Raw genomic sequence first — 23,014 nt, forward strand, 5'->3', positions numbered from 1 at the left:
GGCCCTAATGCACATCAGCTACGATAAAGGCAGCCAAATTTTCTGGTTTCCCTGTTTAGGGCAGATTGATGTGTTGGACCGACAGGTTTGTTGTGTAAACCTAATTAATTAAATTCCAGGTGTCACATGGTGTTGGTGTGTCTTGTGGCAGTATATTAGGTCTAGTTGGTGGCTCTGGCCCAACATAATCGATGTGGACATGCTCAGCCTGTTGGGATTGCATTATTGCGGAAGTGTGAGATTGCCAGCCCACAGGTTTTCTCCCTAATGTGGTTATGCTGATGAGCTGGAATGAGCTAGCTAGCAGCTCAGCAAATTTTTAAACTCATAATCATGATGACTTATTTTGTAATGAGTACATATCCCCCCCAGAGGTGAGGAGTTAACTGTAGGAGGCAAGGCTGTAATCGTAGTATAATGGCACAGTGTTGGGAGATGTGCAATGCTTAACTTAAATTATAAAACAATGTTTGATTGATGTTCATATGTTTAAATGCTGCAAGGTATGTGAGAATAAAATTGTCCTTAGACCTTCAAACTACTGAGTAGTAACAGTATAGTAGCAATTGATGGTGTTTAGTACAGCATCACTTCTAGATCAGTGGCATTCCCAGGCTTGTTAGATCGTTTATCCTGTGCTACTATCTCTAGTTTACTGAATTACACCACCATCTATTGATTTCTCTCTGGAATCTAAATTATAAGGACACTTGCTGTGTAAACATGTGGCCATTGTTCTCCCTGCTTAGCTTGCAGAACAACTGCAACATAGAAGAATAATAGCTGCATAGGCTGTGAGCCGGGCTTAGAGAGGGCAATAGCTCAGAGTATTTCAGACCTTTTTTATTGTTGATTTGTAGGCTAATGGTGCCGTTAAGCTGGGTGGTTTTAATTAAAAAAAAAAAGAAAAAAGTGTGTGTGTGCGTGTGTGTGTGTGTGTGTGTGTGTATGTCCTTTTTTTTTTTTTTTTTAATCGGTCAGAATTATTAAGTTAAAAACATAGATCCCTTATGTTCCCTCCATGAAATTTGAAAAACAGCTGATACCATTATATTTCTGCCAGCTCAGGCGTTTATGTTAATTTGGGGTGATCAAGCTTTATATTCTTACAGTAGCAGATAGAAGGAAGATCACTCAGGCCTGTCATTCTTTGTCTCATAACTCATTTAGGTAGGAGCTCATAAACCTGCAAGGGAAAATAAATAATGTAGATGTATCATGAAATTACTGGGGTAGAAGATGTTCTTTGCATTTTAAAATTTGTGGTCATCAAAATCTTGTGTATAAGCATCCTCACTGATTTTCCAGATAATATTTTGTTTTGTAAGCTCAAAGTGATGCTTTTCTTTCAGCAACAGTATGCAGGCTTTATAAGTGAACCTTTCATTGAACTGCATAAAAATAAGTCTTCTGTTGGATATTTTGAATGCTAATGTGTTCAGTTTTCTGAAATATAAATAGAGCAAGTTCTATTATTTCCTTCTTTAAAATACATTTTTAGCCTCAAGCAGCAAAAGGAAACTTTGAAGTCGGCTAAATGACCACTTTGTCAGTCATCTGTGTGCAAAGCAATGCCTATGCATTTTCAGCCATTAGTTGCTTTGGAAACATCACCAAGCTCATATATCTTTAGTTATCTCTTACAGTAAGCTTGACTTTTTTTTAAGTGTATCTGACTGTAGGAGCAAGGTGTAGAAATGGTGTGACAAAGAGAGTCCAGAGGAGGGGAGGTGAGGATTTGCATTTGGTTGGATTTCAAGTGCATGTGCATGTATTTTTTTCTGACTTTACCTAATGGAGACAGCACCTTTAATTATTATGCAATAAATTTAACCAGTCTTTACCAACATTCACCTCTCCTTTAGAATAAATTTTCTGTTTATGTAAGCTCCTGCCCTCTCGTATTCTTAAATTTCTCTCTTCATCTGTCTTATACTAATGCTGGCCCATATCAATTCTGCGCAGGGGCTTGCATGTGGATGGTAAGGCGGTAGTGAGGAGAGTGAGAGACACACTGGATTAAGGCTGGATTTAAAATGGCTGCTCATTGTGCTTAGCTCAACACTCAGCTGGGGATGTGGTCATGAGCTATCTTGTGATTTGTGGCCTAATTAGTGGTTTTGGGGGTACCCAAGGCTAAAAAACCTGTGCTGTTTCTCTCTTGGCTGCCTTCAGGTTTCATTTTCATTTCTTGCCTCACTGTATCTACTGACTGACACATGTAACCACATATGCACACACATTGCCAGTTATGAACTGTAAAAATTCAAGCAAAAATGATGCCATGAGAATACATAGACATAGGGTTTCGCTGTGCAGATAGAGCCAGTTTATCACTGGTAGAGTAAATAAATGCATGTCTGTTTAGCTCAGTTCAAAGTGCACAGGTGCAGAACTGGAAGATAATTTGGCTGAAGTTGATGTTTACCTCTACCAAGACAGTTATGTTAAGATGACCTCTGGCTGTCTGTCTTAGTCTGTTACCAACATAACTCACACTAATGCCTAGATTGGCTTGGACCTTGTTGGGCTCAGATGGGATCTCTACAGAGAGTTCATGCAACAGTGAGGAAAGCACATATTAAATGTGGGACCCTGTTATTTTTTTTCTGTACACTCATCATCATCAAAACTTTGGCTGTACATGTGTTACTGTAGTTACCAATGACACTGTTAACAATAACAGCTTAGTCTAGGTTTTCATTCTGTTAAATAGTTTCATGTGAGTGGCTTGTGTGAGTGTAAACACTATTACTTGTATCTACTTACAGTTGTGCCTCTAGGAAAGGTTGTAGTAACATGTCATTGTCATTTAATTGTTATTTTTTTTATCTTTCCTTTGACAGTGACTCTTTGTCCTAGAGTTGGAATGTTTGTGTGTGCATGTTTGTGTATTTCTGTTGAGAGTAATAGAATAGCTCATAAGCCTTTGGGAGATAATTACAATGCCAGGACAGTGCATGGATCCTCTGTATCACTCCCAGACAGCTTGTGTATGTTATTTGCAGAGCTGATCTCTGCTTTGTGCAGAAAGATGAAAATCAGGTTTTGCATTGCACACCTTTTTCCCATTTTCATTCACAACCACACACAGTCACACTTTAGACATTTTAAAAAGCAATAAGCTTCTATATTATGGGTAGTTTAGGGAGGATTATTGAGACATTTGTTGGTTTTCACAGTATGAAATTGGCACTGTACGACCAAACACTCAGAATAGCAGCTCTCACAAAACAACATGTTGGCAAAATAAAAATACCAGATAATATGTCATCTGAGGGTTCACTGTGTGGGTGGAGATCTTTCGCCTCCACCTGCTGACTGTGGCTAATGGTCTGCTTAGTGGTGACCCCTTGCTGTGGGGTCATCCTTGACGCCATGAGAGCCAGGTGAGTGAGAGACTGTGTGTCTCACAACCTCTGTCCCCTGAGAGACAGCAGCCTGCCTGTCTCTTTATGCCTGTCCTGCTTTATCGTTCTGCAGTGACCCACAGTCAACTCGACCTCCGGCCGTGGTGTCCCTCAGTCCCCAGTCCCGGGAATGAGGTCCCTCTAGCAGGCATCTCCTCCTGCTCCTTCTGGCCTCTCTATCTGATAGCCAGCTGCTTAATGTGAGATTGCTTACACAATTGCTTCTCCAATCTTTGGAATGTGTTTGGCATTTTTGGTTTTGAAAGTGGATGTAGATATGGCAATATCAGTCTGCCTGTTGTTTTTGTGCTCTTGGTCTAAACCGTAATATGTCATTGAATGGACTATTGTAAAATTTTGTATAGACATTCATGTTCCCTTGGGAATGAATCCTGTTGACCTTGATGATTTCCTGACATTTCATTTAGTGGCACCAGGTGGACAAAGTCTTGACTTATTCAAAGAAATATCTCTATGTCCTTTTGGATGATCACATATTTTGGTATATTCTCTGCAATAATTGTTCCCACAGCAGGTCATAGTGACATAGTATCCTCTGTTTGTTCCTCTAAAGCCAGTACAAACATTCAAGTCCCCCTTTTAATAATAATGTGAAGTTTGGTGATCCCTTAACTTTTTATCTAGTGCCATCATTAGGTCAGTATTTACATTTTGTAACTAAATATCTGCAAGTCTAATGGCATTCCCATCAGCCTCAGTAGTGTTGAGGCTGATGCTGATGCATAGTAAATATAACCACGCTTAGCATGTGAATCTAAGTGATGAGCATGGTAAACCTCCTAAATATCATGTTAACCATTAAGTTAAGAGGTGACGCTATTGGAGAAAGAATATTAACAAAATGTATTTGATATTAATATAATAGATTGACTGTAATTGTTGTTTTCTATTCTATAATAACCAAATCTGTAGTTTAAACTGACATGAGAAAATGAACATCCCCTCAAGGACTGTCTTGCCTTTTCTACCCAGTTGGATTGAAATGATTTGGACTGACGAGCCAGCATTATCATCATTAAAGTTCTGCACTTTCTCTAGTGGGTCAAAAAAGTGTTTGCAGTATGCCTTCTCTATTAGTCAGGTGCTGAAGTCATAGCTTAGTGGCAGTTCTCAGAGCCAAAGAGGAGGTAATTAAACTAATGGATGAAGCTGCATAAATGGAATATGAGGGTATGACAGTTCATAAAGAGGTGAAGGCTTAGAGTGAGATAAGGTCTTCTCTGAAAAGGAGCTTAACAATAGGAATAGATGGAAAAGATGATGTGACAAATTAGAGATGAATTCTCTTATATCTGAGCTCTGTGTGTGTGTGTGTGTGTGTGTGTGTGTGTGTGTGTGTGTGTGTGTGTGTGTGTGCGCGTGTGTGTGTGTTGGTGCACAGGCTAAGGTACACTGGACCGTGATGGGTTCAGATTAAAGAAATAGGTGATTTCTAACAGTACTGTTTGCTGTGAGGAGCAATAAGAGCGCCAATGCATATTGTGTTGGAGTCCTAAGACATTGTGGTATCTTATCTACTTAAATCTCAGTGGTTCATCTACTTTATCATTAGGGTCATCTGCCTTAAATAACTACTGAAATACTCACTAATTCTAACTCCTTATTATAATTTAGACTGTGATTTGAATACAGTCACTATTTCCAATATTAAAGTGTCCATCACGCTCAGCTGCAGGACATTTATGAGTGCTGAGGTTAGCGTCTGTGTTTCCGACAGTTAGCTGATATGAAACAGTTGCCCTTGGACAAAATGGAGTAATGTAGCGTCACTAATCAGTGTTTCACTTTGCGGCTCTACAGAGGAGATCTGTGTTCTGCTCGGCACAGTGCTCACCTCTCTCTCCTGTTTACAATTAGCAAAAGGTTTTTTTACCCTCATGCAATGTTGGGTTGATGTCAATCCTATAGAGAAAGAATTTAGTCTTTTATACTCTGAAAAAACAGGTTTTCAATGTGCAGAAAATCAATTTATTTCATTTTATATTTATTATATTTACAAACTCCTCATTAGCCAGATAAACACATGGTTGGTAATCCTAAACAAAATTGTGTAAATTAACGTCTTCGTATCGGTCATATTACTTTTGACTTTGACTGTCCAAAGTCAGTTGAGCTGGGTCTAAATAGGATGCTAATTGTTTACATATATTCTAGCCCATATATTAGCCCAAGAATGACAGAATTGACTATAACCTGGAAAGTAATGTCATACACAATAACACCTTTTGCAAACAGAATTTTACTGGCCACATTTGCTTTGCCTTTGCCCCTCTTGTTGTGATGGTTTTTAGTTCTGGTTATTGTTGGCATGAACTAAGTAAATATATGTTGCAAACAACTATCAATAGAGTAAAGAATAGCCCAAAATTTCATGATCAAGAACATCATTACTACTTTACATCACATTATATTACTACATTATTACTAACCCAAATTTAGACATCCCTAATTTTTTTTATATTATCAGGAAAAGCACTGAGACTGGTTTTAAGTTGCATTTATTACATTGCTATTAGATTCAATTACATTACAGTTTCATAAAATGCAGCCATTCATGCTTAAATTGCATAAATAGATGTTTAAATATACCCTAGAGCTAAAATGTAATCACCCTTCCATCATATTGTAGTTCTCCACAAGGCATACATCAGACAACATTTAGGTAGTTTGTGTAACTCCCAAATGCAATTACTGGTCAGTTTTTCCACTATACAGTTTGATAATGCAATTGCATAAATGAATGTTTGTTTGAAGCTTTTTATGCTTATGGAGATGTTGAGCTTGTTTGTGTGGCGCTCATCTTTTGACACAGTGAATGCACAAAAATAATGAACAAATTTGTCTACTTGAAACACTTCTGTAACAAATGTTCACATTGTGTAGTATTCTCAACTCACGGATAAGGCTTAATCCATAAGCATTCCACAAGGAAGACCCCTGACCTACCAAAGTAGTTAAAACATACTTTTATTAATACATTTTTTTTTAAAACTGCTGACTTTGTCTAATTTGGTAGCACACAGAATCTGAACTACAATAAACACAAATGAAATATTTGAATCATAAATCTTGTCAACACTCAAAATTACTGTTACTGCTCAACAAATGGCCAATCAGAATGCAAAAGATTAAACATAATTCTGCACTGCTTACAGTCTTCTGTGGTGGAGTAGAGACTAATGATGTAGCATCTCTTAAAGCTTAACCCTATTCTTGTATCAGCAAAAATGACTGTTTCTTGCCAAGCAGAAGATTCAAATGGGATGTAGCCAATTACAGACAACAGAGCTTGGTTGTGCTGCTCTGTATATATAAAAAAAAAAAAAAACGAACAAAAAATATCATAATGTAATTCTATGTTGTCAACATAGTCAGGGGTTAGAGGTGTATGAGCTATCTGTTCACGGTAACTCCTTGCTGATTAAAATTTGCAGGTTACCACTGAACTGGAAATAATGTCAAAACACAAAGCAGCCGCTATCAAACGTGGACTCAAGCTACTGTGTTGTAATTTTTTTTTTTAATCATATCAATAGCTGGGAGCAGGGGCTGATCTACAGGGGGGCTAGGAGGGGCAGCTGCTCCCTCTACTGTAGTGTTAGCCCCCCAGCTGTCCCCCCACCGCAGATCATCCTCCACATTGGTTTTGTTCCTTTTCACTAAGATTAGGAATGTCTGGGAAGTGTTTATTACTATAATGTATATTGTATATTGTAAAAATAGATTTGCAAATCTTTTGTACGAAAGGAGAACTGTATTTTTATTTTATATAAGATATACCCCCATATACAGCATGGTGGCTGAGTAGTTAGCACTGTTGCCTCACAGCAAGAATGTCGTGGGTTCGCAACCCGGCCTTTCTGTGTGGAGTTTGCATGTTCTCCCCGTGGTTGTGTGGGTTTACTCCGGGTACTCCGGTTTCCTCCCACAGTCCAAAAACATGCATGTTAGGTTGATTGGTGACTCTAAATTGCCCATAGGAGTCAGTGTGAGTGTGTGCGGTTATTTGTCTTTGTGTGTCTATATGTGGCCCTGCGATGGACTGGTGACCTGTCCAGTGTGTACCGAAAGAGAGCTGGGATAGGTTCCAGCAGATTCCTGTGACCCTGGTTAAGGAATAAGCGGGTATGTATAATGGATGGATGGATACATGGATACACCCCCATATATGCTACCTTCTCATACCACTCTATCAAAACCTTTTGCCACCTATGCCACTGGCTGGGAGATGAAAATGCACTAGGTATTTGCTACATTAATATGGCAGTTTCTGAAACATCTGAAACTGAATTTACCCTTGGATAATATTAAAGTTTAGCATTGCTTATTTTATCTTATAGTTATTTTATCTTATAACTAATATTAGTGTCATGTAGAACCTGGAATGCAAAATTGAATTTTTTTTTCTTTTTTCTCCAGTGTAAACGTCACTTACCAGTTGTTTTTAGTTTTAATAAGTGTGTTTATTAATTCACACTGAGACAGTGAACTCTAATCACTCAGGTTACACCTGTTTCTCAGCTTTTCAGAAATCAGAATTAAGATAATTATTTTGTAGACATAAGTACAGACACATACTACAGCCTACAGCTGTTTGAGTTGACAGAGAGAGCTGTCCACCTGCTGCTTTCTCTCCAATCACCTGTGTTGCCTGTCGCTGAACAGCAGCTGTGCTGTGAGGCAGCTCGGACAAATAGGGACATGCAGAATGTGATTTCCCGCAAATGGCACCCATCTTGGGTACTACTTGTGAAACTAGTCTTTTCATAAATATCTTTCATTCTTTTTTTGCTGTATATGGGCATATTTCATGCATACTGATTGGTCAAGTCTGGTTTGGGCATCAAATATAAATGTTCGATCAGATTTATTGTTTGCTGAGATCCATTCAGAACTGAAGTTTCTGAAATGTCTGTTGGCATGTTGGCGTCCTGCCATATTGAAGGGGAAGCTCTTCCTCATGGGACAGAATGTATTTCTGTCCCTCCTTTTCTTTACACAAGGTCCTAGAGATTATTTTTACAGACTAGGGGATGTTGTACTTATGCAGTGGCCAACACCCAAGAACAGGAAGCCACAGTTTCTATGAAAGTCCGCGAGATGGAAGCAGATAGCGCCAAGGGAAAACAATATTTGGCCAATTAGACCCCAATGCCTGTATGATTTACCACTTCCTCTACCTGCTTTTATGTGTTTGGCGCTGCTGTGTGGAACACAATGACCCCTGATTAAAGATTGAGCTCAGGCTCTGAGACAGCTGTGGCGCCATTCTTATCAGATGCCTACTTCTCAGAACTCAGCAAGGCCACCTGAAATCAATGGTTGTGTAGCCTGCCACACTTGAACTCTCAAAGACAGCGAGCATATATGAACTTTTTTTTCAATATTGTCAGTTTTGGTAAATGCAGTTCATTATGATATCAATGATTATGGGACTGTGAATGCACTTTTTTCTCTGAGGACTCATATAGGTACCTAATCAATTACTTATTAATATTTGATCTCCTTGCTATGCTAGATGCATAAATATGTTTAAACTATCAAAAGTCAACTGATTAATTTATAATTTATGTTTTAATTACAAATGTGCTGTATTCTCAAGAATTTGATGTCAGTAACTAAATGTTAAGGGCCCATTGTCTTCTAAGGCTTTTGTAATGTACAGAGAGATGGATGGATTGTTTGTCTTTTCCTCCACCCTCTCTTGTAGACAGGAGCTGGAAGTGAAGTCCAGATCTTCAGTGACCGGGGTATGAGGTCACACTGTTAATTGCATAATGAAGCATCTGGGTTAAGATAACGCCTCAACAGAACTGTTATGTAACCTAAAATCAGAACTGACTTGAATTTGATTAAAACGTACAGAGCAGTCAAACGGTATTAGCACAGTGAAATGTTTTCATTGTTTAGGCTGCTAATTTAGGCAGATTTTTACAGTTTATCTTCTTTCATTTCCTTTAAGGATGGTTGAGGGTGCCCATGTTGAGTGAACTATGAACATGGTAGCACGAATAATCAACCAATGTAAGGATAAAAGATTACAACAAGTGTCTTACATGAACAGGCTGGCAGGCAAAAAGTTTTTTTTCATAGGCAAACAGTGGAGTGCTCTTGACTGGCCAAATCATCTAAATGAGCATGCATTTCACTTGCTGATGACCAGACTGCAGACAAAAAGCCACTGAAACCATTAAGAAGTGAATATGGCTGTTCAGGTCTGGCAGAGCAGAGACCATGCCAAGTGTCTGCTCATTGTCTGGGGATTGTCAGTTTTGTTGCAGAAGAATCTGCAAGCAAGGGTGAAAAACGATACCATGATTTAAACTCATATTAAAATGTACGATTAGTTTATGTCCTCACTCTGTGTTCTAAAACAGTTGCAACTCATACAACTCATATTAGGGGTTTGTAATACTCAAACATTAAAACTGTGAGTGAACACTATGGTTTGGCATGGTAGCATTTTAAGCCTACTGGGGATGGGCACATTAAATGTTTGCCAAATATGTGTAACTTAGGCTGGCCACACACTAGACGATTTTATGCCCGATTTGCCCCTCCAGTGATCGTGGGGGCGTAGCCCGATTTGAGGCTTGTCACAACCAATTATTTGTCTAAATCCTCAAGTGTGTGGTGTCAATGTGATTATTTTACTGCTTCTGATCGGGTCAGAGCTTCAATTGTAAATACAATTCCTGGTTGGGGATTGTCCGGTGGAATACCCACAATAGCCAATAAAAGTGTTGCGTACATTTTGGCCTCAGGAACATGGTAGTGAATTCCCCCCCCCCCCCCCCCAAAAAAAACACAACGCAAAAAGGAGCATTGATAAAGATGCTTGTTGAATTATACTAACACCAGTGACTTTTTTATGTTACCACAGTAGGGCCAACAATGAAAAGAAATGCATCACAAAGTCACGTCTAGTTAATGTGAAATCCCGTGTCTATGGAATCAGCAATGTGAAATCGTTACTACAAACAGTAGCTGTTTGTGGTTTCCCGATCTCCGCAAATTCTCTAGTGATTTGGCTACAATCAGTACAGTTTTGTGTTTGAGAGATCGTTTCCAGATTAAATTGTTTAACCTTAGTCTTAGGTCACATCATCTTTCACTGAAAATTGGCAACCAAAAAGCTGCTGCTCACGTCAAGGTAAAAAAAAAAGTGTCTGGTGGTGGTTGTGTGTTGATTGGTGGCTATCAGTGTCATGAGGTCTAATTTATCACAGACAGATAATGGCACTCTACGAAAAAGTAGAATACAAAGTACCAGCTGGGTTTCATTTAGACTCCTTTTGTAGTCTTTTGTCCTTTAGTAGAAATTATCATGTTATGATGAAGATATCATTACAAATGTATTGGGGTTTTTTTGTTATATACTGTAGCAAACATGTTAGTGTACAATATGTTAAAGTAATAATAAACAAAGCCTTTTTTGTCTCACTCCATTGTGGCCATTGTCTTGTGTCTCCACAAACAAATTGGCTAGACTTGTTAGCAGGCTTTCCCACCATAACTTCATGTTATGGTCTCATCACATTCTAGGTTGTGACTACTATTTTCTCAAGAGAGAAGGTCATTTAACGTCATTCTCTCTTTCAAACTGTCTTTCAAATTTTGCTTCACTTCTGCTAATTGGTTATTAAATTCCCATGAAATGCTTGAGAGACACTGCTAGAAGAGAAGAGTTTTCATGATACTGTCTTGCTTTATTACCTCTACTAAAATGAACACCTTTTGTGATCCTTTTTGGTTTGGTCATTGGAGCTTGTACCAATTTCTGAAAAGCAGGCTGTTTGAAGAGAGCAAAGATTTTGAAAAGTCAAGTTAAATCTGTGGGCTGTGTTTAATGTAGTGGCAGAAAGCTCGTTTGTGCTTGAAAATTGTTACAGTACAAGAAATTAATTTGCCCTACAACCTCCATTGCAGGCAAAGAGCAGCGCTGCACACTGTCTTGGGCTGAATGTGCTTGGGGCACAGTGATGGCTGTAGTTGTAGGAGGTGATAGATGAATACAGATCCTCTAGACTAATAGAGCAGATTAATATCTAACTGAAGTACCATTTTTGACCACCTCAGGAAAAAGTTAGACGCCCGGAAATCTGTCTTTATAATGTAAACTGAAAGGACGGAATCAGTTAACAAAACTTGTCTTATCATATCAGTCATCGCCAGAATCCAAAGTAAGTGGCTCCCTGTTACATAAAAAAATAATAATTTGAACTTATGTAACATGGGTCAACAACTGACCCATATAATTGCAAAAGGGAGTGCAACTTCAAAATGACTCTAGTGGAGTTTCATTTTGATGTTTGAGATAGCAGAGGATTATTGATGATCCATTTGGATCTGATGATTCATTGGCTCTTGTCTGCTTTTTATGTCACTTGGGCTTTCGTGTAACACTTTGGGTGAAAGTAGTTACAGTATCTTATCTGAACCCCCTGCCAGCTATCTCCCAGAAGAGCTAGACCTTTAATCACCTGTCACAGTTGGTGTCTACAGTGACTCTAAGGGAGCTGGTACTGAAGTCGTTCTGGATAAAATGAATGGATGTTATAGCTATAGGGCAAATATTTATTGTATTTATAAAATGTTATAGTTTTTAGATGCCATAGGTCTACAAATGAGGGATGCATTATTTTGATTGATGAAAGTTTTTGAAGAGATGTTGTTTTAGAATGAAAATAGTTATTAGTAAATCTGTAACGTGATAATTTTGTAGCAGAAAATAAAATGTGGAAATACACTTGGTAAAATAAAAGATAAACATAATAGCTATGTTTGGTATCTGGTGTAATTTCCAGCATGCATGAAAATTCTGCTACTTGAGCAATAGTGGTTAGGTGTTTTGGTTCAGCTCTTTATGTTGTCAGAATTGATGTCCATTCAATATGCACCCTGTTCTATATGTGCATAGTTTAGTATATGCCAATATTTTTGCTCTTGCACTGTTTTTAATCATATAATAAGACTCTGATTGTACTTTGATTATAGACCACCTTGGTAATGTAAATATCTTATTGGATAATTATTCAATAATTATCTATTGGATAAAGTTAATTGAAGTATTTTAAAAACAGTTATCTGTAAGCTTATAGAAACTGTCTTGGTCCTGAATTTTCAGCTAAAGTCATTTTTAACTTTCTCTGGTATAATTTTCATTTTTCTACCACAGTCTCAAGCGTGAATGAATATAAAAAGATTAGATTTGGTGTGCCTACTTGTCTTTACCTCTTTGTTCACCATAGAACTGACAAGGTCAAATAAATGCACCTTTAATATGGTGAAGTGTAACTGAAGACCTGCTCATGCATCACCCTCTATGTCCCCTGAGAGTGACCCCAGATGCCTTTTTTTTTCTTGCAAACTGTAGTGATATATGGAGTACCTGTTCCTTCAGATCTTCTTTGAGATGTGAATGTTGGACAGTGTTGAGAGAAAAAGCTTTTAAGTGCGCTGAACCAGGCTCTACAATTATCTTCTCGTTTTATAATTCCTAGGTTAAAATTATTCACTGTTCTTTGTTGCATATTTCCTCACTTGTCTTTAAAGCCTATTGACGCCCACTGAGGGCATTATGGTTTTTGCCTTCATGGTTCACTGATAATTGAGTCATCTTATGTAGACTAGCCCGTAAAGGAATCTGACAAGAAACTCCTTTGAAAGTACAGTTCTTTGAGTACAGAATCGCACACACAGAAGATAGAGGCTTATTGTTGGAACTGATGATGCACTTTCATTAACATCTTTTGATTTATCTGAAGCCTTCCACTCTTGGTCTTAGTAAGACTTTTGGCGGCATGTTACAACTTCTGATTAACATTATTTTTTTAAATATATTTCACTTGTTGAACGGTAATATATAAACACTCCATCCTTCGTTACAGTATTGTTTAGTCACACATTTCACTCTGGTGTAACATTTTGTAGTTTTGGCAGCATGACCTCATTTAGACACAGGAAGAGGCAGTCGCCGAAATTGGCTGCCCCAATTTTGCCACTATGATTTTCTTCACTTTGATTGTAGCTGCATGCAGTCTGATACAGTATCAGATGTATTCAGACACATTTAAAAACTTGAGTTCATGATAGTACATTTTTCTTCTGTTGTTATTCTTTTCAAGAAGTAATTTCTTTCTGATTATAAAGCAAGAAAGTTTCACTTAATACAGAGAATTCCACTTTACTCATAGAAAATAAATGTGGGATTGCTCACTAGCCTGAGACTGCTCTCTTCTTCCCTCAGTTGATTCAGCTGTGCTCTGAGCTCTTTTCCTTTCATCACATCTCAGCCATTAGGTCACCGAGCTGCCAGAAAGCATGTAAAGAGGATCTGTACACCAGAAAGACAGTGGAACGAAGTGATGCTTGAGGAAGGGACAAAGTCTGTAAGTTTGTTTTGTGCAAAGGAGCTCTGGTATTGCTGTTTGCTGTAGAGACGGTTGTAATACATTTGTGTTGTGACAGACTTGTGCCTTGTGCTTGCTCTGCCTTTGTCATTTTTCAATACAGAAGCCTAGTATACTATTCACTGATGCAGTAAGGAAGTCCATATGATGTTTGACATTCATATTATGTTAGGCTATACTTCCTTGAATAGGTGTAATAATATGTATTTGAAGTATCTTAGTAATGAAAATCTTGGAAATATATGTTTGGGGCATAATGCTTAACAATGTTGTTAATCTGAGGGGAAAAAAGACCAATGCCATGCTAGTGGTATAACTGTGTATGGCAATTTCGATCTGTCTGTTGGTTAATTATTTCACCATTTAGTCCAAACTGAAGTACCAATTTAGGGTCACCAATGAATAATCCCGACCTGTATGCCTTTGGTCAATGGAAGAAAGCTGTTTACTATAAATTGCAAGTACTGTATGTGTATGATTTGAATGGAGGAGTTGGTAAGATTTATTGACTTTGCTAAAAATTCATAGAATGGAGTAACAGATATTATAGTGAGATAATTATACAGGTTGTTAACAAGCTGTAATTTTCTTGCACATAGAATGAAAAGTCAGCTCATCTCATATGTCATCAGTTGTCTAACCTGTACATTTGATACTCCTCAGTGCGGCAATGTGTACCTCCACCATCTGGAGTGTTACAAGCACATTGAAATGAAAAGCAGGAATGTTCTTGAAAATGTTATCCAATATTCCTCAATTCACTGTCGGATTTTGCAGCACACACGGCTTTGATCTCACTTAGCACTACTTCACATAGCCAAGTGGTGTGACCCTTCTTATTGCTGCTTATACTGGGCCTTATATCTTTTACCAGGATTTGTTAGTGCTCCTCATGCATATGGACTGATCAGTAGAGTTTTGCAACTGGAAGACAATTGGTAAATTCTGGGAGGTCTGCCAAGCATCATACAGCATGGATGCTTTCTCTCAGAAGGACAAAATGGAAATGACAAAGCAATCACCATTCTGTCAGCATTGCCATGGTAGCACAGGCACGGCTGTTTATCCCAAGGTTAATGGGATGATGCCTGGAACTGAAAGTGCCAGATTGAGAGAAACATGTGCCTGTTTTACTTAAAGCAAGTAGATAGCAGGCAGTGGAGTCACATCCCTCAGAAGTGAGCCCAGAACAGGTCAGACGATGAAACAGAATGGATGTTATAAATGTCACTCATCCTACTTCTCGCATGGATCATAAATTACTGAATGGAGGTGTATGGGTTACACTATTGAATTTCTGTGTCTTCATGTAAATGTGATATTTTGTCATCAGATTCATGCAGCCATTGATCAAAACACTTTAAAGGGTCTGAGAATGCTGCAGATACCAGGTAATATCTTTTCCTTTCGGCATATAGTTTGGATAAATCAGAAGAAGCAAAATATACTAAAATTGCAGAATGTTTGTAACTATTATGACTATGTCAGCTATACATTTTATAAAGGCATGGTGTAAATGCAGGCTTATGGATATTTTAGCATCAAATCTACTACTGTACTTCTTAGTGAGGATATTTCTGTATGTTTTGTACAGTTTGTTTTGCTGGTGCCACATTTGCTGAATTTCTTTTGAGATGACCTGACTTCCATAATATTAATATTAATATGTAAACATGCTTTATATACACACGCAAATGCAACCTTGTTCAAGGACACCAGACTACATAAATGAGCCACCTTTCACTCATCACACATTTAGAAGCTGTCATATTTTACTGTAAATAGCTGACAAGATGAATCAGTCTATACTGTTTATTTTTATGCAGTTCTATCATTTTGTTCAAGCCTGGTGTATGAATGCACATCTGATTTCCATCATATGACAGGTGAAATTTATTCCTAAGTAACTGTCTCTATATAGGAAATAGAAAAAAAAACCTCAAACAGTATAGAATGTAATCCAGCATGGGAACACAAGCTAAAGCCTCACAAATAAAATAATCACACCTCACTTTCACAGTCTCAACAAATATAGAACAGTGCAGACTGTACAAAGGTAGGATTTGTTACAGTGCTATTGCATTGTGTTGTATTACACCTTTCAAGTGTTGATGATACCATATCTAACCTCTGTGTGTCTCTTTAAATACAAATGATGCAAGAGAGATCAATGGCGTATCTGCTCTTTAAAAAAAAAAGTTACATTGTTTTAAAATAATTTATCTCCTGCTTTCCTCTTCAGGATGATCGTGATCTGCTTTTGTTTGTTATTTAGCATTTAGAATACAGGCTATATTTTATGCTAACACTTAGCTCTTAGACCTAAAATCATCCCATACTGTGATTCAGCAATCTGTCGTTATATAGTTACTGAGTGGCATCCTGTGCCTATAGTTATAATAGTTTTAAAACTCAAGAAAGTGTGTATTTTGTTTTTTCCAACCTACAGTACAACTCCTCTCAAAATTCAATGGACTTTTTGTAATCATGAGTGCAGGGTGCTGCTGCCTGATAGTCCAACTGAATTGTGATTTTGTTCATTAACTTTTTGTTTGATTCACTCTTTTTGAATTACTGAACAAGTCATAGATGTGAGCGGTGATTCCGAGATGTTGAGCTCAACTGATAGCAGTAACTGCAATGGAGGATTGGCCAAATGTTGGGATCTTTCTGGAAGGTGAACTGTAAGATCAGCGTACCTCACTCACGTTTGTCCATCATAAGTATATAAAACACAGTATACTGCAAAGATATCTTCATAAAGATTTTCACTAGAATAAATTGTGCACCTAAATGTATGTGAGCTGTTCTCTATGTGTAGCTGAGTAGCTGCAAATGTGGCATGTAATGTTTTAGATAAATCTATCTGCAACATTTTAAAACATACTTATTTTTAAATTGTTCACCTCAGTCTTGTAGAGCAGCAGTGCTGCAGTGGGAGAGGCTTAACTACTTGGATTATAGTCATTCTGATGGATGGCAATGAGACAGATTAATCGACTGCTGTGCAACCCTCACTTATCTGATTTCTGGTCTGCTCCTCCCTTTCTGTTCTTGAAGGCACAGTTATCTCTCTGACAGTAAAAGGGATGTAATGTGTGTTTGAATGGAAAATTAGCAAAAGATTACACTTCTTTTTCTAGGTACCCTTTGAATGAAAAATGGATCTGTGCAACGTTTTAGTGGTTTCAGTACATTTTGCTCATTACATTTTATCTTTCTGAATTGATTCAATTATATTTGTAATATTATATATATAACAATATTTTTATTTATTTGTTTTGGATTAAATTTATCCTGTACTTCTTTCTTTGTATATGTCAACCAAAAATAAGTCTAGGCTTGTTTCATTAATAGCTTCCTTTCATGGTCTGATCCAGCATCTAATCTGCCTCCACACAGCTGACCTATGGAATTTGTTGTTGTTCTGAGATATGTCAGTCAGGTTTTGTGAAACTCTATATATCGCAGTAAGATCTGAAAAGGTATTTGTAGTTTTCCACAATTCACTCAAGAGAAAAAAGGAGAAAAGTAAGAAAATGCAGCTTGAAATTGCCCAATGAACAAGAATTAGTTTATTTTATTTTATTTATTAATTTTTTGTTATTGTTCCTAGCCCATATAGCACAGTTTGTCAGTTAGGGAAATGGTAAATGTTCAAAGCAACTGGAGGTATTGTACTTCACATATCTTTGCCAAAGAAAATATTTATTTTTTTCTGCAAGCCCAAATGGGACGGAAGGAAGTCATAACCACTTGTACATCTGCCTCAACTATGTGCTTGCTACTTTATCAACAGTATTCCCCAGAACTGTATGAATATAGAGTTAACCCTACATAGTTTCTTTATAAGCTCCAAATTTGTCCTAGAAAGATTTAGAGACATTAGCTGAATATTTAATACAACGGTGTGGGTATATAAATGAACTAATATAGTCACACCAGTGCTGTAACTTAATAATACACATTATATCTCGATTGATACTGGATGTTTTAGGCAAATACTGATATTGATATTTGGGAATTTTTCACTGCTGAAAAATCATCTTGTCAGTAGTGCTGTCTGTGGGAATAATGTAATGGTGACACATTACCTCAAATTAGAGCCACAACTAATAATTGTTAAATGTTTCTGAACATCTAACAGTCCAAAAACTAAGGATATTCAATTTAGTGTCATATGACAGTCGTCGCACATTAGAAGCTAGAATCTGAAAATGTGTGGGGTGTTTGCCGAAAGATGATCCCTTATTGAAATAGTTGCACATTTGTTTTATTTTTAATGTCATTCTTTAGATTGACTATGTTATTTATTTATTGACTGATCTACTTTACCTCAAAATCTACTATCTGTTCTACATTTTTTGTTACTTTTCATACATATATCCATGCATGTAGGTGCAGTATATCTTCAATACGCTAATATTGACAAATATTTTGATCTAGCGCTATAGCTGCAGCTGGAAATTTAATTGCAAGTCATTTGACCAGTGCTGTCAGTAACGAAGATCTATTAATTTTCAGGTATCTTGAGGCATGAAAAATGGGTAAAGAAAAAAACAAGCAAAACAAGTCCATCACACAATCAAAATTGTGAGTTAGTTATAAATGTTTTATATTAATCTGAAACTAAACAACATATGACATAAGTCATCTTTCTGACCCCCCGGTTTGATTTTTATCCCTGCTTTGCTTTATTAACTCCCACTTTTCTTTAGCTTGTTAGATATTTGAATTTCTTTTTTAGTTTGTATGTATTAGTTGTGGTGCTGACTGTGAGATTGGGTTAAGCAACAATAAAATATTGCTTCATAGTGCCATAACCTGTAATCAAAGCATTATGTAGTGGAGCTAAGCAAGTATAATTGCGCTTCAGACAAGTTCTATGTTGATGGTAAGGTTAACTTGTCAGCGTTCACAAGCATAATGTAATGCAGGATATTAGATAAACGTTTTCTAGACAAAGACTTAACAGATGATTTGTACACAAAACACGATTTCAAAATGGTAAACATTCATTCTCTTTCATATAAATCCCTTTTCTGTGTGTTTTTGATTGACAAGCAGATTTCTTGCCCTATAGTGTTTGCACTACATTCATAATTAGCTCTGCTCTAGCATATGAAATATTGGACTTGTAGTGGTACGGACATAAGTTTAAGACTACAGCCTTGACTGACAAACGTAATCCTTCTTGGTAATGCAGTCATTGGTTATAAATGCAGCTCAAATTTATTCCAACATTTAGGTGCAATCCATACCATGCAAGTCCATAATCTTTCAGGTGGTATTTAGAAAACAACTGATCTTCATTTAAGTCACTGGATAAATTTGAGACATGTCCAAGAGCCTAACACTGTTTAGTGCACCCTTCCCTAACTGACATATTGACTGGAGAAATGAATGAAAGGATTCTTGTCTGTTTTTGCACGCCCTACATTGCATGTTTATTATTATTCTCTGGTTCACACGTTGGACGCACAGTAAATATTTCAGAATAATCCTGAATCACCCTGTCTTTTTCTAGGGACTCAAGCACAGTGTCTTTAGCTGCAAGGTGTTTATACGTTACAAGACATAAAGCCACCCTTGATCCAGAGTGTTTCAGTAAAGAGGACTTCTCATATCTTTTTCATGAGCCAGTAGCAAAGTTGTCCTATATCTGCAGGGAATGAGATCATGAATATTGTGTTAACCCAGAAAAGTTAAAATCCATGCATGTTTCCTTGTTCCCCTGATCCCTTAGCTTTTGTTGTTGCATTGGCCCATTGTACCCAAGAAGGGATCAAGGGGACCCCTGTCGGTTGTGGATTATTCTTTTGTAGAAGCGCCACTGTAGGGGAGAGAGGATTAAAAGAGCAGACAGTGGATGGGGATTCTACAGGAAGTTTGCAGCACGCACTGCACATGAATTGTTGAAGTGGAGTGTTTTCTATTGAATAACCTATTTGTTGGAATGTTTTTGGTTGTTCACTTTTGTTTTCAGAAGCATAGAGCCACATTGACTCTGTACCTATTCTAGGTCCACTTTCAGTAGGAGTAGCAGTGAAGGAATATGCCTCATTTAGATATTTATATCATTTATGGACAATTAACAATTAACATTACCATCATCTGTTGCCAGATGATGAATTTTCATTGTGTTTACATGTTTTCCCAGCTGTTGAATGGGTTTAAAAGGCACTGCAGCTAAATTAATATGAAAGAACCATTGTCCCCTTTCTCTTAATTTCCATTAAGGGCATATTGAAACTTTGTAGCTGCTTATGGCATTATCTGCCACAGTGTTTCTAATTTTGTGTGTTTAGCACTGGTATCCATAAACAAAAGTGATTTCTGAGGACTACTCATTATTTTTCATAAGCTCTTGTGCCTTTTGTTTTGCAGGAAGCCATGGACCTCGAGGGTGGGCAGCTTTATTCCCAGAATGTGCTGCAAAGAACCAATCACCTGTGGACATTGCAGATGAACAAGCTCTGGTTTCAGAGGAGTACCAGGAGTTGGTGCTTGAAAAGTTCAACACTGAGTCCTCCAATCACACCACCATGAAAAACACTGGAAAGACAGGTCTGAATTAAAATTGGTTGTTTTTTCCCCTTAATCAAGCAAGCTTTTCATATACATCTTCCCTTTAGAGTAAAACAATTAAGTGTTGTCTGAGGAACTAATACTAAGAGAGAAAAAGTAAACAGGAAAAACCATTTGAGTACCATGAGCAAATCATCTGCCTTCATTTAACCCTATCCTCTGTATCCTCTACACCCACACCAACTATCCTCATGTCCCCCTTCACTACATCCAAGAACCTCCTCTTTGGTCTTCCTCTAGGCCTCCTTCCTGGCAGCTCTAACCTCAGCATTCTTTTACCAATGTATTCACTGTCCCTCCTCTGAACATGTCCAAACCATCTCAATCAAAACATCTCTAACACCACTTGAATCACTGTATAAAAGAGCACTTCAAATTCATGACAGGAAAACTCGTCTACATCATCACTGTAATATACTTACGAAACATAAAATCCTCAGCTTTGAAAATTTGATTAAATATTCTAATATTGGTCTTTTATTTGAAATTATCCACAATTCAGCTGCTCCTCCTTTGAGAAAATTTGTCTCGCTTACATCGGAAAAATCCTCTAGAACCACGCGGTCGACAGTGAGGGGAGAATGTAGTGTCCAAAGACGAAAAACCTCTTTTGGTCATCTGCTTTCTCTCAGAGAGCCACCAGTCAGTGGAACTCTCTTCCAACAGAATTACTATCATGCACAGACTATAAGGTGTTTTTACGAAGGACCAAACAGTGGCTACTATCAAATCAGATATGTACACATTGAACTGTTGTGTGTGATTGTATGAATAATCAGTCTGTGTTTATGTGTGAATGACGATGAGGATTGCAGATGTGTGTGTGGATCGCTGTTTTATAAAATTTGCTTGGATATGTTATTGATTACATGTTTGTCATTTACATAATTGCTCTGTATTTATTTTAACATCTACCTGCTCAGGGACTACAGGTGGAAACTAGCAGTTCTGCTAAAACCTGACACAAAGCATATTTTCCTTTGAGATTAATGTATTGTTGTGTTTGTCCCTGTTAAAAATAAATAAATTCAAAATAAATTCAAATCTGGCTTTTTCTCCAAAACATCTAATATGAGCTGTCCCTCTGATATAATCATTCCTGATCCTATCCATCCTCATCACTCCCAGAGAGAACTTCAACATCTTCAGCTCTGCTACCTCCAGCTCTGCCTCCTGTCTTTTTCTCAGTGCCACTGTCTCTAAACCATTCAACATTGCTGGTCTCACCACTGTCTTGTACACCTTTCCCTTCATTCTTGCTGACACTCTTTTGTCGCACACCACACCTGACACTTTCCTCCACCCATTCCAACCTGCTTACACACGGCTCTTCACTTCTTTTCTGATATTTCAGTTTTTCTTTTTTAATAAACTTGCAAAAATTTCTACATTTCTGTTTTTTTCTGTCAAGATGGGGTGCTGAGTGTACATTAATGAGAAATAAAATGAACTTTTTTGATTTTGGCAAATGGCTGCAATGACACAAAGAGTGAAAAATTTAAAGGGGTCTGAATACTTTCCGTACCCACTGTAGATGACAATGTCATCTGCAAACATCATGGTCCACGGAGATTCCTGTCTAACCTCATCTGTCAGTCTGTCCATCACCACAACAAACAAGAAGGGGCTCAAAGCGATCCTTGATGCAGTCCCACCTCCACCTTGAACTCCTCTGTCACCCCTACAGCACACTTCACCACTGTCTTACAACTCTCATACATGTCCTGCATCACTCGAACATACTTCTCTGCCACTCCAGACTTCCTCATACAAAACCACGGCTCCTCTCTCGGCACCCTGTCATACGCTTTTTCCAAATCTAAAAAGACACAATGCAGTTCCTTCTGGCCTTCTCTGTACTTCTCCATCAGCACTGTCAAAGCAAATATTGCATCTGTGGTGTTCTTTCTTGGTATGAAATCATACTGCTGCTCACAAATGCTCACTTCTGACCTCAGCCTAGCCTCCACTTCTCTTTCTCATAACTTCATTGTTTGACTCATCAGCTTTATTCCTCTGTAGTTTCCACAACTCTGCACGTCTCCCTTGTTCTTAAGCACCAGTACACTTTTCCTCCATTCCTCAGGCATCCTCTCACTCTCCAAGATTTTGTTAAGTAGCCCAGTCAAAAACTTTTTCCTGCCACCTCTCCTAAACCCTTCCATACCTCCACAGATATGTCGTCAGGACCAACTGCCTTTCCACTCTTCATCCTCTTCAGCGCCTTCCTCACTTCATCCTCACTGATCTTTGCTACTTCCTGCTCCACAAGTCATCTCTTCTACTCTGTGCTCTCTGACACTTTCTTCATTCATCAACTCTTCAAAGTATTCCTTCTATCTTTCCATCACACTTGTGGCACCTGTCAACAAATTTCCATCTCTGTCCTTAATCACCCTAACCTGCTGCACATCCTTCCCATCTCTGTCTCTCTGCCTCGCCAACCTGTACAAATCCACCTCTCCCTCCTTAGTGTCCAACCTATCATACAAATCCTCATTAGCCCTTTGTTTGGTCTTTGCCACCTCTACCTTCACCTTACGCTGCATCTCCCTGTACTCCTGTCTGTTCTCTTCTGTCCTC

At 37.9% G+C, this 23,014-nt stretch overlaps 1 protein-coding gene across 2 annotated transcripts in view; it reads left to right on the plus strand.

Moving 5' to 3' along the window:
• Positions 1 to 23,014, plus strand: part of ca16b (carbonic anhydrase XVI b) — a 97,329-nt gene that overhangs the window by 31,732 nt on the left and 42,583 nt on the right. For both annotated transcript variants that reach the window (XM_026306406.1, XM_026306407.1), the window contains exon 3: positions 20,231 to 20,410. In XM_026306406.1, the coding sequence (XP_026162191.1) occupies positions 20,231 to 20,410 (180 nt within the window). The remainder of the gene's footprint in view (positions 1 to 20,230; positions 20,411 to 23,014) is intronic.

Source organism: Mastacembelus armatus, chromosome 5, assembly GCF_900324485.2.
Source record: "Mastacembelus armatus chromosome 5, fMasArm1.2, whole genome shotgun sequence".
In the NCBI taxonomy this organism is placed as follows: Eukaryota; Metazoa; Chordata; class Actinopteri; order Synbranchiformes; family Mastacembelidae; genus Mastacembelus; species Mastacembelus armatus.